Here is a 16,687-nt window from a genome sequence, read left to right as displayed (position 1 = left end):
GGTTTTGGCTGGGCTCCCAGCCTGGCTAGGCTGGTCAAGCTGGTTTTAGCTGGTCATTTTTCAGCCTGACCAGCTAAGACCAGGCTGGAAATGGCTGGAAACCAGCCTGGAAATGGCCAAAACCCCTCTAAAACCAGGCTGGCCGACCAGCTAAAACCAGCCAACCAGCCTAGGCTGGTTTGTGCTGGTTTTTTCAGTAGGGTTCTCTGTTGCAATCGGGAGATCACTATAATTAACCCTGAAAAAGCCAGAGCAAAGCAAACACTAGCAGTTTCTGTGGTATAAAGACAGCACTACAACATACCAAAGAGAGAAAATCGACTTAGAATGTCCCTTACTTGATTTACAATGATTTGTTCAGCTGTAGATTAAAATTAACACTGAGTAAATGCTGTTTTTCTCCCCTTAGCAATTATTATGCAGTCTTTGTCGCCATCTTGTGGCAGAATGTCAACCGTCACTTTCTTTGACCTGGTCAGACAGGCTGATGGTGACCGATGCACTGAATCCGATGCTCCGAAATCATAAATATTTTAAAATAGGCACTATCCTTATAAATAAACCACATATTTGCAATCTAAACAACTACATACTCGACTAAAAAGCCTCAAAAGTACATTATGTTGTCTAACAGCTGCAATATTTGTCAAACTGTAGAGTGTCCTCTGCTTGTTGCTGCATGTGGGCAAAGTAATACACAAAGGTGAAAGGTGAAGAGGCAGTTCAAGTGCTGTTATTTCCAGAATATCTCCCGGCTATCAGCCAATCAGATTCAAGAACCAGACAGAACTGTTGTATAAATAAATATACAGTATATAATGGTGTTGATTTGCATTGTCATTGAGTCTCTTTTCTCTTCGTTGTTGCCATGTGAAAGTGTGATTTTCATCTCCGTTGTGTGTTTCTCCTCCACGTTTTTACCCGTTCCTCATGTCAGACTTATTGTCTTCAGTAATTAAGCGGTTATCAAACAAGAACATTTCATTAAGGTACAATTACAGCTAATTGTGCGGGGGGCCTGGATGAAGACCTGCTAACATCTGACGGCTTCAATTGCTAATGAATCCGCTCACTTTGGAATAATTAGAAATCCTCAGGCATGCTAATTTATTTAAGAGCTGCTGTCGTTAGGGCCACTCATTAGCGAAGGTTAAATTAATGTGAAACTGAAGCTCCTCTGCAGTTCATTACTACTGAAAAACCACCAAACACACTTCAGGGTTTCACCCAGGTCACAAACTCATTGGCTTTCTGGATCAGGCCTGGGTTTCGGGTGAAAATCTGCTTCTCTGTAATGAAAAACATAATTAATTTTCTGTTATTAGTGAAAATGTGTAGCGGCGAATGTAGATTCACATGCATGGATCAACTAAACTGGTTTGTGCATTGTAAAAAAAAAACAAATATTCTTGGTCAATGTGCTCCAGTAAACTTTTAATAACAATAGATTTTATTTTAGCAGATGATGTGAAGAATCACTCAATTTATTTTATATAATTTCATTTTAAATAAATTTTATTTTATTTTATTTTATTTTATTTTATTTTATTTTATTTTATTTTATTTTATTTTATTTTATTTTATTTTATTTTATTTTATTTTATTTTATTATTTTTTTTAATAGTAGTGTTTTGTTAAATGTACTCCAATTACAATTTTTAAAACCAAACCATTTTATTTTATTTATTTATTTTTTTACATAATTTTATTTTATTTCATTTTATAAAAATTTATTTTATTTTATATAATTAAAATTTTATTTATTTATTTTTTACATGATTTTATTTTATTTCATTTTATATAGTTTAATTAAATTTTGTTTTATTTTGCATAATTTTAATTGTATTTATTTATTTATTTTTACATAATTTTATTTTATTTCATTTTATAAAAATTTATTTTATTTTATATAATTAAAATTTTATTTATTTATTTTTTACATGATTTTATTTAATTTCATTTTATATAGTTTAATTAAATTTTGTTTTATTTTATTGTGCATAATTTTAATTGTATTTATTTATTTTTACATAATTTATTTTGTTTCATTTTAAATGGTTTAATTTTATTTAATTTTGCATTTAATTATTAATTATATAAGTATTAATTATATAATACTTTAAAAAAATTTGTGAAATATACTTGTATTATATCTTATATCTTTTAAATAAATTATATATTTTATGTTGAAATAATTTCAAAATGCACTTAAAGGACTTTAAGAAATAATCCAGTCTTAAAAAATAAAGAGAACACTTGTGTTATTTTAATATTTTCTTACATTTGTTTTTAAATAATATGCTTGACATTTTATTACAATTATTACTTTAATTACGAGCAATATTTGAGTGAATATGGTTTAGTAATATGTTTCATTTAGACTGTGCGCTATTTTATTTTATTTTATTTTATTTTATTTTATTTTATTTTATTTTATTTTATTTTATTTTATTTTATTTTATTTTATTTTATTTTATTTTATTTTACTGCAAAGTGTGCTCCAAATACAATGTAAAAAAAAAATTATTTTATTTTATTACAATTATTACTAAAACTTAACAGGAATATTTGAGTGAAAATGTTTAAGTTTTCTTTAGGACTGTATGCCGTTTTTTTTTCCAGATTTGTCATGTTGGTGTCAGTAAAAAGAGGTGTTGTGCGGATGATTTAAAGGCTGTTTTTCCTCATCAGCTGAAATCATTCTGATGTTCTCCTCAGTTTCTCAGGGAATTGCCTGCATTTGCTGCCAAAAAGAAATGGAAAGCGTAATTCTGGGATGGCGAAATGATTGACAAGCAATTGCATTAGTCTGATTGAGTGTGTTTGCTCACACACATTCACTCCCTCTGCTATTTATTCTCTCCTTTCTTTTATCCATTACTTTGATATGGATCTACAATCTACAATCCTTCTTTTACATCCAGAAACAATGATATTAATAGACAGTTGCTGTTGTTTTTTATTGTATTTATTTATTTTGTTATTATTATTATTATTATTATTATTATTATTATTATTATTATTATTATTATTATTATTATTATTATTATTATTATTATCATTATTATCATTATTATCATCATTATTATTATTATTATTAGTATTATTGTTATTGTTATTATTATTTTGTAAATCCTTAATTTAAACCCAGAAACAATTATATTAATAGTCAGTTATTGTTTATTTATTTTTATTTTATTAATATTATTTTGTAAATTCATTATTTAAATGCAGAAACGATGATAATAATAGTCAGTTGTTTATTATTATTATTATTGTTAATATTATTATTATTATTAATATTATTATGTAAATCCTTCATTTAAACCCAGAAACAATTATATTATTAGTCAGTTATTGTTTATTTATTTTTATTTTATTAATATTATTTTGTAAATTCATTATATAAATGCAGAAACGATGATAATAATAGTCAGTTGTTTATTATTATTATTATTATTATTATTATTATTATTATTATTATTATTATTATTATTATTATTATTATTATTATTTTGTAAATTCTTAATTTAAACCCAAAAACAATTATATTAATAGTCAGTTATTGTTTATTTATTTTTTATTAATATTATTTTGTAAATTCCTTATTTAAATGCAGAAACGATGATAATAATAGTCAGTTGTTTATTATTATTATTATTATTATTATTATTATTATTATTATTATTATTATTATTATTATTATTATTATTATTATTATTATTATTATTATGTAAATCCTTCATTTAAACCCAGAAACATGATATTAATACACAATGATATTAATATTCAGTTATTATAGGTTTTTTAACAACAGATTCATTCGTTAGCATATGTTTTGTATTATTGAGCATCATATTTAATAGATCATATTTATCTTTATTATATTTATATCATGTTTAATAGTCTTTTTTGCTCTTAAAGTGATATGCATAGTAGTAAGAAAACAGAGGAAGTTGTTCAGAGACTGAAAAGTGTGCAGATGTTGATGTTTGTACAGACTAAATGTATGAAGTTCTGATCTTTATAAAAAGTATAGAAGTCTGCTATCATAAAATGATGTAAATATCAGTCATACTTTCTTTATTTAGAGTTAAATTAAATATTTGTGGTTACAAAACAAACTTAAAAAATAAAAATAAAAGCACCTACTAAAATTTGAATGCATATTTTTTCATGATTTATTTGTTGTTATATATATGTTATATATATGTTGTATATATTATTTTTAAAAGTTTAATATTTTATTTTGTAATTATTACTCATTCTTCTAGAGTTTAATAAAATCTCTGTGGTTACAAAACATAAAATGTTTTTTATTATATTTATATTATAATATTTTATTATTTTATTCTATTATTTTAATATTTAATAGCATTATATTAAAATTTTTAAAATTAGAATATGAACTACAGTATGACACAATAAATGTTATAGGATATTTACTATATAAATGTGTGTGTGTGTGTGTGTGTGTGTGTGTGTGTGTGTGTGTGTGTGTGTGTGTGTGTGCGTGTGCGTGTGCGTGTTTGAGATGAAGGTTGACCTGCTAAAGTGTTGTGTGTGTGTGTGTGTGCGTGCATGTATGTGTGTACGTGCTCATTAACAGCAGCGTTTGTCTTCTCACAGGCTTATAAACGGAAAACAGAAGCAGCGAAGAAGGAGTATCTGAAGGCTCTGGCTGCCTATCGAGCCAGTCTGGTGTCCAAGGTAAAACACAGATTATTAATATCTATACACTACAGTAAAGCAAACACTATAGAGTACACACAACACGTCACTCATATAGTTACGAAATGGGGAAAATCTATTGGCCGGTCCAGCAAAGCAAGCCCCGCCTTCTAGTACAGGAGCCAATCACTGCTCAGTATAGACTGATGATGCTCCAGGCGAGGGGCTCAGTGCATATGTGTGTTTATAGGACAGTTTCTGCAGCTTCATTATTTTGAACACTGTTTGGTCAGAAAATCTCAGTGAAATCTCAGTGAATACTTGCTTCACAGACATGAGAAGTATCTCTAAAATATCAGTTTTTCCATATTTTGTGATTCGTGTTTTCATTTCTGCTTTTGAATTGCATTATGGGACCTTGATCTTTCTTCAGACAACGTTTAACCTTGAAAAGTCTCAACACTAGCCTCACAGCAAGAAAGTTGCTGATTCGAGGCCCCTCAAATTTCTAGATTGTAAAGGCATTTTAGACTGATATTTATATGGACGACTTTGGACATTTTTTACAGAGCTTGTGGAAACAAATCCATATTGCAATCAGATGTCTTCTTAAAAGCTTTTATCTTGGCACTATAATTTATACATTATTATTAGTATATATTGCTTTTAGTATATATATTTTAGTATAGTATTTTTTATAGTAAATATTGTACTTTTAATGAAAATGAAACTTTGCTGTGAGAATATTAGGGTACTAAATTGTGCATGAGCAGCAAGTGTCTGGCTGCAGTTCACCTATTGGCCACTGGTGTCACTAAAATAGGGTTTACAAATTCGTACACAAAAGCACTGCAGTAGGGAAGTTTTGATTTTAGTAATGTGTATCAGTGAGGGTAAACTAGGAGCAAAATTGTTTTAGGTTATAGTTTAGTTTTAATAAAGATTGTTAAAAATCTGTTGGGGCAACACGGTGGCTCAGTGGTTAGCACTGTGGCCTCACAGCAAGAAGGTCACTGATTCGAGTTCAGGCTGGGTTGGTTGGGCATCCACTGCGTAAAACATATGCCGGAATAGTTGGTGGTTCATTCTGCTGTGGCGACCCCTGATAAATAAGGGACTAAGCTGAAAGAAAATGAATGAATGAATATTAAATATTGTATTATTATAATTACAATAATTAAAATGTAAATTAAGTGAACTAAAATATCATATTAGATGATAAACCTTTTCTTTTGGCAGCTAAGCAAAAATATTTATTGTTAACTCATCGGTGTTGCTGTTAACTAAAATTAAAGCTGCAAATAATATTTTTTTTATTATATTTTAATTTATTTATGAATGAGAACTGTGTTTTTTTACCCAAAAAATGTGTAAATAGTAAAAAATACTAAATTATAAGAAATATAAAATTAAAATCCAACTTTAATGTTATAATTGAAGCAAGTTTAGTAAAACCAAAAAGAGAGTAATGATATAAATCGATATTATTAGCCCCATATTATTATTAAAGAGCCCCTATTATACATGAAATGGGGTCATATTTAGGTTGTAAGGGTCTCCAACAACAGTCTAATATGCATGCACGGTCAAAAAACACTTTGATGGTCTTATAATCTGCATTTATTTTTACCTAATTATCCCATCGACTCCCATATGAATCGTTCAGCGATTCATTTGTTCCCAAACCCTTCCTCAGCACGAAGCTAATCTGCGCTGATTGGACCGATGACAGCCTGCTGCGATTGGTCGAAACTGACAGGCTTCAGCGCGAGAGTGAAATGGCCAGCTGCTAATCAACAATATAAAGTAGTCACAGTGCACACACGCTTCATAGTGTAAGGCGTGAATTTTAGCAGCCAGTGGGTGAATATAAACACAGACGATGGACTTGAAAATACCGACGACTAACTATTTTATTGAGCAAAAACTCCAAGAACTGGCGAGGAGATCTATCTCGTCACAGTCTACCTGCTCTTTTCACACAGACACACACACACACACACATTACCCTCCTCCTCAGAAGAAACAACCACAGGGCCGGCGCGTCCATAGAGCGGCAGAATAGAGAGAGTGGTGTCAGTTATATCCGCGACACCCCCCACCCCCACGGATATAACTGCTGAGGACGCGGGTGGTGAGGGAGGTGTCCATAGGCGGCGCGTCCATAGAGGCGACCTAGGTGGCTGCCTAGGGCGGCAGAATAGAGAGGGCGGCGTCCGCGACACCTCCCTCACCACCCGCGTTCTTCGTTATATCTGCGACCACAGTTATATCCAGAATAGCTGAACTATTTTTAAACTTGATCGTTGCATGTGTGTAAGAACAGCTGACGATCCGTAAACAAAGCGGCACGCGTCACGTTTTCAACGTGGCTTTACACGCGATATGAGAATATAAAGAGTTAACCTGATACAGCACACGCGGTTACAAGTAACAAAACACAACTAAATACATAATGTGCAAACTAGAGTAAACGAGGCAACAATTTTAATTGCACTTACTTACACTTGTGAAATGGGGGTAGAAACTGATTCATGATGCACTGATCCATGTTCAGACAGTCTTTACTGATCCTTCCTTTAGCAAACTGATGAAGTCTTCTTTGTAAGCATGTAGTTTCCAGAAGCACTCAGAACTGCTCAAGGCTGGGCTATATTGCTGAGCTTTCATCTTTGGGTAGACTGTCGATAGTATCCATCTGCACAGCGTGACTTCATTCGACGGGGTGTGTGTGTGTGTATCTTTTTTTCTGTGTTAGTGGGCGGGGCCGCAGGTTTCAAATCTCCCGGGTTTGCGCGTGCAACTACTTGTTTCGTATTCGCGTCATCACGAAACAATGACTCGTTATCAAGACGACTCGTTTGAAGCACTATGAGTCGACTCTTTTATAGATGAATCAATAGTTTTAAACACTGTACACTTACAGATTTAAGCCTTAGCTGGATATTTCACTTCACTTAGAGCTGTGTTACACACTACATGGAAGGGCATTTTCAAAAACCCGTAATATGGGCTCATTAATATTTGTTTTTTGATTGTCTCCAGAACAAACCACTGTTATTCAATGACTTGCCTAATTACCCTAACTTTAACCTAATTAACCTAGTTAAATTTAATGAATTAGTTATTAGAAATGAGTTATTTAAACTATTATGTTCATTAATGTGTTAAAAAAAAAATCTTCTCTCTGTTAAACAGAATTTGGGGGAAATATAGAAGAACTCAAATTGAACAGGAGGACTAATTCTGACTCTGACTGTACATATGATCCATAAATCGATTGGAAATTTGCCCGAAAGCAACTCGATGGATTGAAACGAGCAGAAATCAGTCGTTTCGTTGCATACGTTCATCTGCATAATAAAACACGGCAATCTCAAACCACTAATTTAACATTCATTGTTTCTCTTTTGAAAAAAGGCAAATTGCATTTTCATGCTAAACACTCGCTCTGCTTTTCCATACCTCGCTCTCCCAGCTCCTTGGCCCAAAACAAGAGCGTTGATTAAGCCGTGAATACAGTATTCATCAGCCGCTGGGGCTTTTATTAAACGCCTTTCTCGTCCTTCATTGCGTATAATTAAATATTTCGTCAAAATCTGTTTCTGGCAGATGCTTTGATTGATGTGTTCGTATACTCTCATGCATTGAAAAGGAGGAAAATATGAGCAAAAAAAGTCTATCTAGCAAAATGGCAGCTCGGAACTTGAAACATACACTCATGAAAAGAGGATGACTCTTTTAAGGGAGGTTTTTATTCGCGTTTGAGACTTAAAGCACAAGAAGAATCTGCCAGAGTGTTTAAACTCCTGCACCTGCTGCTATTTTACACTGATGCATTATTGTTTCTGTGGGTTTTAGATAAATATGGGTTTGTGCACAAGGATATTTTTCAAAATCTGAGTGCATTAATACTGCTTACTTTCTCAGCAGTGCTGTTTTCCGTAGGGGTTTAAAATGTCTTTTATTTAAAGCGTTATAATTTATGAACCTGAAAAATCTGAAAAAAAACCCACTTTAAGTGGTATTGTAGTGAAAGAACTACAATACCTACTCACTGCTACTCTCTTATTATTGGAATTTCTGAACAGCCTCATGGGTAATGTAGTTTTTGAGCTCAGATTCTGAAATTCGACATGATTGTTTTAAAATCAAGCTGAGGTTTAAATCGAGTCTTTGCTAAAGAGTTTTAATCCATTTTTATCGCTATTTTTGTCCCCATAGTGCTTTGAAAAATGTCTTTATTTAAAGCGTTATAGTTTGTGAACCAGCTCTATGGAGAGTGGTAATATTATACGTATTAATTGAAGCCAAAAAAATGAAGAAAATCTGAAAAATGACCATTTTAAATGGTATTGTAGTGTAAGAACTACAATACCAGCTAGTTGATGCTCTCTGATTGGTGGAATTTCTGAACAGCCTCATGGGTAATGTAGTTTTTGAGCTCAGATTCTGATATCCGACATGATTGTTTTAAAATCAAGCTGAGGTTTAAATAGAGTCTTTGCTAAAGAGTTTTAATCCATTTTTATTGCTATTTTTTCCCCATAGTGCTTTGAAAAATGTCTTTATTTAAGCGTTATAGTTTGTGAACCAGCTCTATGGAGAGTGGTAATATTATACGTATTAATTGAAGCCAAAAAAATGAAGAAAATCTGAAAAATGACCATTTTAAATGATATTGTTTAGATTAGATTAGATTCAACTTTATTGTCATTACACATGTACTAGTACAAGGCAACGAAATGCAGTTTCGGTCTAACCAGCAGTGCAATAGCAGCAAGTGCAGGATACAGGTATAAGTTATAAAGTGCAGTTATAGAAAAACTATGGTGATATTTACAGATGGATGTACTATCAACATTATACACAGGTTGTATTAGCTATGAACAGATTTACAATAAATGAATATATTCATTGTAGTGTAACATTGTAGCTGGTATTGTAGTGTAAGAACTACAATACCAGCTAGTTGATGCTCTCTGATTGGTGGAATTTCTGAACAGCCTCATGGGTAATGTAGTTTTTGAGCTCAGATTCTGAAATCCGTCATGATTGTTTTAAAATCAATCAGGTTTAAATAGAGTCTTTGCTAAAAAGTTTTAATCCATTTTTATGGCTATTTTTTCCCCATAGTGCTTTGAAAAATGTCTTTATTTAAGCGTTATAGTTTGCGAACCAGCTCTATGGAGAGTGGCAATATTATACAGATTAATTGAAGCTAAAAAGTAATGAAAATCTGAAAAATGACCATTTTAAATGGTATTGTAGTGAAAGAACTACAATACCAGCTAGTTGATGCTCTCTGATTGGTGGAATTTCTGAACAACCTCATGGGTAATGTAGTTTTTATGCTTAAATTCTGATTTTTGACATGATTGTTTTAAAATCAAGTTGTGGGTTTAAAGGAAGTCTTTGTTAAGCTGTTTCTATCCATGAATCAAAGCATCCAGAAATGAGGAGAATCATAATAATGCAATCTTTAATTTAAAATCAGACAAATGACAATGAGTGAACTACAATACCATTTAATTCCATTTAAATCAAAACAAAACATTGAAGACATGTAAAACCAATAATTTACAGTCATTATTTATGGCTTTAGCAACAACACATTTTGAAATATACATATATTTGTTGTGATTTGCAAAAGTAGGTGGAGCTAAAGATCTATTATTGGTGTACTTTGCTCACTGCTACACACTGATTGGTGGAATTTCTGAGCAGCTTTGTGGGTGATGTAGTTTTTCTTCACAAGTTCTGCTATTAGATATGATTGAGTTTAAATTAAGACAAGGGTTTAAAGAAAGTGTTTCCTCTTTGTTAAAGTCTTTTAATAAAGCTATAATGAGAATCATAAAATAAAAGACTGATCTTTGACTTCGTACAATCCCATGACGCATTGCCAATGACACAATCAGACTGATTTAAAGTTGTTATAAGTATCTATACAAACAATATATATTTTAAATATGCATATATTCATGATCATTTAAGGCAGTAGGCGGAGCTTAAGTTTTTCTTTGGCGCATTTTTTCCTGCTACTCTTTGATTGGTGGCTTCTGTACAGCCTCATAGGTATTGTAGTTTTTTAGCATGATTTCTGCTATGACTGTTATAAAATTAAGTAGAGGCTTTAAAGAAAGTCTTTGTTAAAGTGTTTCAATCCATAAACTAACGTAACTACAATGAGAATCATATTATAAACTATAATTTGAAAGGGAAAAGTGATGAAAATCCGGCAAAAAAAGGATAAAAGACTGAACTTTGTGACTTCAATGAGTGAACTACAATCCCATCAGGCATTGCTAATGACCCAATCAAACTTAAAACAACCAATAAATATAAATCTACTAATTTAAAGTTTTTATTTGTATCTATACAAACAATGTGTATAGTAAATATGCATATATTCAAGATAATTCAAGTAGTGGGTGGAGCTTAAGTTCTCTTTCAGTGTAATTTGTTTGCTGCTACTCTCTGATTGATGTAATTTATGCACAGCCTCATGGGTAATGTAGTTTTTCAGCATAATTTCTGCTATTATACATGATTGTTTTAAAATTAAGTAGAGGTTTTAAAGAAAGTCTTTGTTAAAGTGTTTCAATCCATAAACTAACATAACTACGATGAGAATCATATTATAAACTATAATTTGAAGGGGAAACGGGATGGAAATCTGGGATAAACAAAGATAAAGGACTGAACTTTGACTTCAATGAGTGAACTACAAACCCATCAGTCATTGCTAATGACACAATCAAACCTAAAACAACCAATAAATATAAATCTACTTAAAGTTTTTATTTGTATCTATATAAACAAAACATTTTGAAATATTCATATATATTTATGATCATTCAAGGCAGTAGGCGGAGCTTAATTTCTTTTTTGGCGTAATTTGTTTGCTGCTACTCTCTGATTGGTGGAATTTATGCGCTGCCTCATGGGTAATGTAGTTTTTCAGCATAATTTCTGCTATGACTGTTTTAAAAATTAAGTAGAGGCTTTAAAGAAAGCCTTTGTTAAAGTGTTTCAATTCATAAACTAACGTAACTACAATGAGAATCATATTACAAACTATAATTTGGGAAATCTGGGATAAACAAAGATAAAAGACTGAACTTTGACTTCAATGAGTGAACTACAATCCCATCAGTCATTGCTAATGACACAATCAAACCTAAAACAACCAATAAATATAAATCTACTAACTTAAAGTTTTTCTATATAAACAAAACATTTTGAAATATTCTTATATATTTATGATCATTCAAGGCAGTAGGCGGACCTTAATTTCTTTTTTGGCGTAATTTGTTTGCTGCTACTCTCTGATTGGTGGAATTTATGCACTGCCTGATGGGTAATGTAGTTTTTCAGCATAATTCCTGCTATGACTGTTTTAAAATTAAGTAGAGGCTTTAAAGACAGTCTTTGTTAAAGTGTTTCAATTCATAAACTAACGTAACTACAATGAGAATCACGTTACAAACTATAATTTGGGAAATCTGGGATAAACAAAGATAAAAGACTGAACTTTGACTTCAATGAGTGAACTACAATCCCATCAGGCATTGCTAATGACACAATCAAACCTAAAACAACCAATAAATATAAATCTACTAATTTAAAGTTTTTATTTGTATCTATATAAACACAACATTTTGAAATATTCATATATATTTATGATCATTCAAGGCAGTAGGCGGACCTTAATTTCTTTTTTGGCGTAATTTGTTTGCTTCTACTCTCTGATTGGTGGAATGTATGCACTGCCTCATGGGTAATGTAGTTTTTGAGCATAATTTCTGCTATTGTAAAATTAAGTTTGAATAAATGCTAATAACATTTCCTAAAACTATTTTGTTCTTTAAAGGTTTTTCAGTTTATCTTTTATTTTTTTGCACTCTTTAGCAGCGACTCCTTTTTTTCATGCACAACTAAAGTAAAGATCTCTTTTGTGATGTTGTTTAAAGGTTTCCATGAAATATGAGGCGGTTAATGGCGCTATCAAAAACATTTCCTTTCGGTGCTGCTTTTGAAGTGGATCATATGGTGTGTATGTGTGTGTGTGTGTGTGTGTGTGTGTGTTGATGTGTGTTCGGGATCTGGACAATCTCAAAGACTTGTTTAATTTAAAGAGAGATGTTTGGAAATGTCCGGGGCAGATGTGCTCACTCAAACAGCGCTCGCTCTCTCGTTCGCTTTTCGCTCGGACTCAGATTCATCCCTCCATCTTTTCATGTTGATCATTGTTCAATATATATGAGGCACAGATGATGAATATAACCCGATGCCTGTCACGCACCAACATTTCACAGACATATTGCCATTTACCATGCATTGCTTCCATGTAAAACGGTAATGAAACAATGCTCTGCTGAGACGTACACTCTCAATTTGACAAATCACCGATAGATATGTTTGTGCGATTGGCCACTGTTTTTCCCTCTCAGTGCTTTTCTAAATATCTGACATGCGTTTTAGGAGTTGCACTCAGTTTTTAAGGACGATGCTCATTTATGATTCATAATGATCTAACATCACCTCCAATGCCTCTCCTAAAATCCCTCTGGAGAAATTGAAATAGATGCAAATGAGTCTGAGAGAAGGAGAGCTCGGTAATTAATCATCTGATGAGAAACCTTTGAGATTGTTTGCAGATTTGATTGCAGATCTGAGCACAGTTTGAGATATTAATGAAATCTCGGAGAGGATCTTTTTGCTTGGGAAAACATCAGGAGGTTGGATTTTTGCTAGTAAACTGCTGTCTCTCGGAGTAACAATTGGGATATAAAAGCGTTGCATGCTCATGATGCATTTAAGTCTATCTGGACCCTAAAGAGGGACAAGGTTTCTTTTAACTATGCATTATATTTTAATAGGGGAACACATGTTAAAGCAGATGATTTAAGACCCTTGTAAGGGGTTTTGAAGTTTGTTTACTATTCATTTTGAAGAGATGTTACTTGTTTTGTGCTCAGTAGGTGTTTAGGTGTAATAATACTGTAAAATTGGCTATGAAACTATATAAGTGTGAATATTTTAATGTCAATTTTATTTTCACACATGTATGATGTGCATCAGCTATTGCAGTATTAAACATTCAACTTTTTTCACATATGCAAAAAGAATAACTTTATTTGTAATATTTAAGTATTTGCTCAATATGTTCATACACCCTGACAAAAGTGTCGTCGTCAATTCACGTTGTAAGAGCAGCGAATAATAACTTGACTTCTAGTTGATCATTTGGAAAAGTGTCAGAAGGTGGATTTTTCTGATGAATCATCTGTTGATCTGCATCCCAATTATCACCAATACTGCAGAAGACCTACTGGAACCAGCATGGAGCCAAGATTCTCATAGAAATCAGTCAAGTTTGGTGAAGGGGAAATCATGGTTTGGGGTTACATTCAGTATGGGGGCATGCGAAAGATCTGAAGAGTGGATGATCAACATCAACAGCCTGAGGTATCAAGACATTTGTGCTGCCCATTACATTACAAACCACAGGAGAGGGCAAATTCGCCAGCAGGATAGCGCTCCTTCTCATACTTCAGCCTCCACATCAAAGCTCCTGAAAGCAAAGAAGGTCAAGGTGCTCCAGGATTGGCCAGCCCAGTCACCAGACATGAACATTATTGAGCATTTCCGGGGTTAGATGGAGGAGGAGGCGTTGAAGATGAATACTAAGGATCTTGATGAACTCTGGGAGTCCTGCAAGAAGGCTTTCTTTGCCATTCCAGATGACTTTATTAATCAGTGATTTGAGTCATTGCAGAGATGTATGGATGCAGTCCTCCAAGCTCATGATGGAGTCAGACACAATATTCATTCTGTTTCTACTGCAGCATGACCACATATTCTATACTGGACATTATTGAAGGTTCAGTCACAAGACTTTAGTCTAAGCAAAGTCAGACCTTACTGTCCTAATGAAATCATTCAAAATCAAGACATGATCATATTTTATTGTGCTCAAATAAACGTCATCTAGAGGCCTTTACCTTTCATATAAGCCACTTCTGATACCAAATAATCAACTAGAAGTCAAGTTATTATTTGTTGTTCCTAAAACTTGAATAGGCCACAAGACTTATGTCAGATAGTGTATATTTGAAATTAAATTCCATAAATGTTGACTGTTTTTCATTGTGTTAGGCTATAAAGCAGATTTAGCAAAAAAAAAAAAAAATGCGCAAAAGTGCCCGGTCCAGTCAGCTGTCAGCATCTGAAATTTCTCAGTGCATTAATACACTAGATGATGTGCATTAGTAATGCAGTGCACCAAATAAAATTTTCTAAATGCATTTTTTTCTTTAAAATGACTCATTTCCTCATTTAAATACCTAGTAGTGTACTAGAATCGTCCTCTTTAAAGTTATTATTGTATGCATACTCTTATGCATGCACTAGTTAATGTATATCAGTAATGCAATGCACCAAACTTAATTTTCTGAATGCAAAAACCTGTAATTTCCATCTATTTTTTCTGATTTAACGCTGTGCATTTTCTCTGTCAGACCTACAGTGACCCGGTGGAGAGCAAAAGCGCCCAATCCAGTCAGCCATCATCCCACATGATGCCCCCCAATGCGCCCCTGTACAGCGTCCCGCCCCAGCCCTCCTCCCCGTACCTGGGCCCGAGTCCCTTCCCGCTGTCAGACCTCCAGAGTTACGCTGCGGGAGCCCCCAGACACGGCCTGCCCCGCTCCGCCATGCTGCCCGCGCTCAGTGCCTCCCCGCCGGCGTCTTTCCAGATCAGCCCCCCGCTCCACCAGCAGCTCTCCCTGCACCAGGGCTCCATCCTCAACCAGCCCATCCGGATGCAGCAGGTCCAGTCTCACCAGATGAGTCTCCAGGCTCCGCTGCACTCCCCACCCCCAGGACAGCAGGTTAGTAAACATCAAAACACCATGCATGCTTTTGTTTTGGGGTGCCATTTGGGGTGCAACTAAAATTTCTGAATGCAATAATGCACTAGTTCATGCACACTAGTAATGCAATGCACCAAATATAGTGTATGATTTAAAGAGTCTACAATATCTGAATGCATTAATGCACTAGTTCATGCACACTAGTAATGCAATGCACCAAATATAGTGTATGATTTAAAGAGTCTACAATATCTGAATGCATTAATGCGCTTATTAATGCACACCAGTAATGCAATGCACCAAATATAGTGTATGATTTAAAGAGTCTACAATATCTGAATGCATTAATGCGCTTATTAATGCACATCAGTAATGCAATGCACCAAATATAGTGTATGATTTAAAGAGTCTACAATATCTGAATGCATGAATGCGCTGATTAATGCACACAAGTAATGCAATGCACCAAATATAGTGTATGATTTAAAGATTCTACAATATCTGAATGCATTAATGCACTAGTTCATGCACACCAGTAATGCAATGCACCAAATATAGTGTATGATTTAAAGAGTCTACAATATCTGAATGCATTAATGCGCTTATTAATTCACACCAGTAATGCAATGCACCAAATATAGTGTATGATTTAAAGAGTCTACAATATCTGATTGCAGTAATGCGCTTATTAATGCACACCAGTAATGCAATGCACCAAATATAGTGTATGATTTAAACAGTCTACAATATCTGAATGCATTAATGCGCTTATTAATGCACATCAGTAATGCAATGCACCAAATATAGTGTATGATTTAAACAGTCTACAATATCTGAATGCATTAATGCGCTTATTAATGCACATCAGTAATGCAATGCACCAAATATAGTGTATGATTTAAACAGTCTACAATATCTGAATGCATTAATGCGCTTATTAATGCACATCAGTAATGCAATGCACCAAATATAGTGTATGATTTAAACAGTCTACAATATCTGAATGCATTAATGCGCTTATTAATGCACACCAGTAATGCAATGCACCAAATATAGTGTATGATTTAAACAGTCTACAATATCTGAATGCATAAATGCACTAGTTTATGCACATCAGTAATGCAATGCACCAAATA

The 16,687-nt window shown here is 33.2% G+C and overlaps 1 protein-coding gene across 7 annotated transcripts in view; it reads left to right on the top strand.

The window, feature by feature from the left end:
* tox2 (TOX high mobility group box family member 2) overlaps window positions 1–16,687 on the top strand; it is a 288,055-nt gene that overhangs the window by 261,244 nt on the left and 10,124 nt on the right. For all 7 annotated transcript variants that reach the window (XM_056460648.1, XM_056460645.1, XM_056460644.1 and 4 more), the window contains 2 exons: window positions 4,630–4,710; window positions 15,198–15,569. In XM_056460648.1, coding sequence (XP_056316623.1) covers window positions 4,630–4,710; window positions 15,198–15,569 — 453 coding nt within the window. The remainder of the gene's footprint in view (window positions 1–4,629; window positions 4,711–15,197; window positions 15,570–16,687) is intronic.

The sequence above is a fragment of the Danio aesculapii genome, chromosome 6, assembly GCF_903798145.1.
Source record: "Danio aesculapii chromosome 6, fDanAes4.1, whole genome shotgun sequence".
NCBI classification, from domain to species: domain Eukaryota; kingdom Metazoa; phylum Chordata; class Actinopteri; order Cypriniformes; family Danionidae; genus Danio; species Danio aesculapii.
Note: the sequence above shows the minus strand (reverse complement) of the source record. Positions and strands in the feature narration are given on the sequence as shown.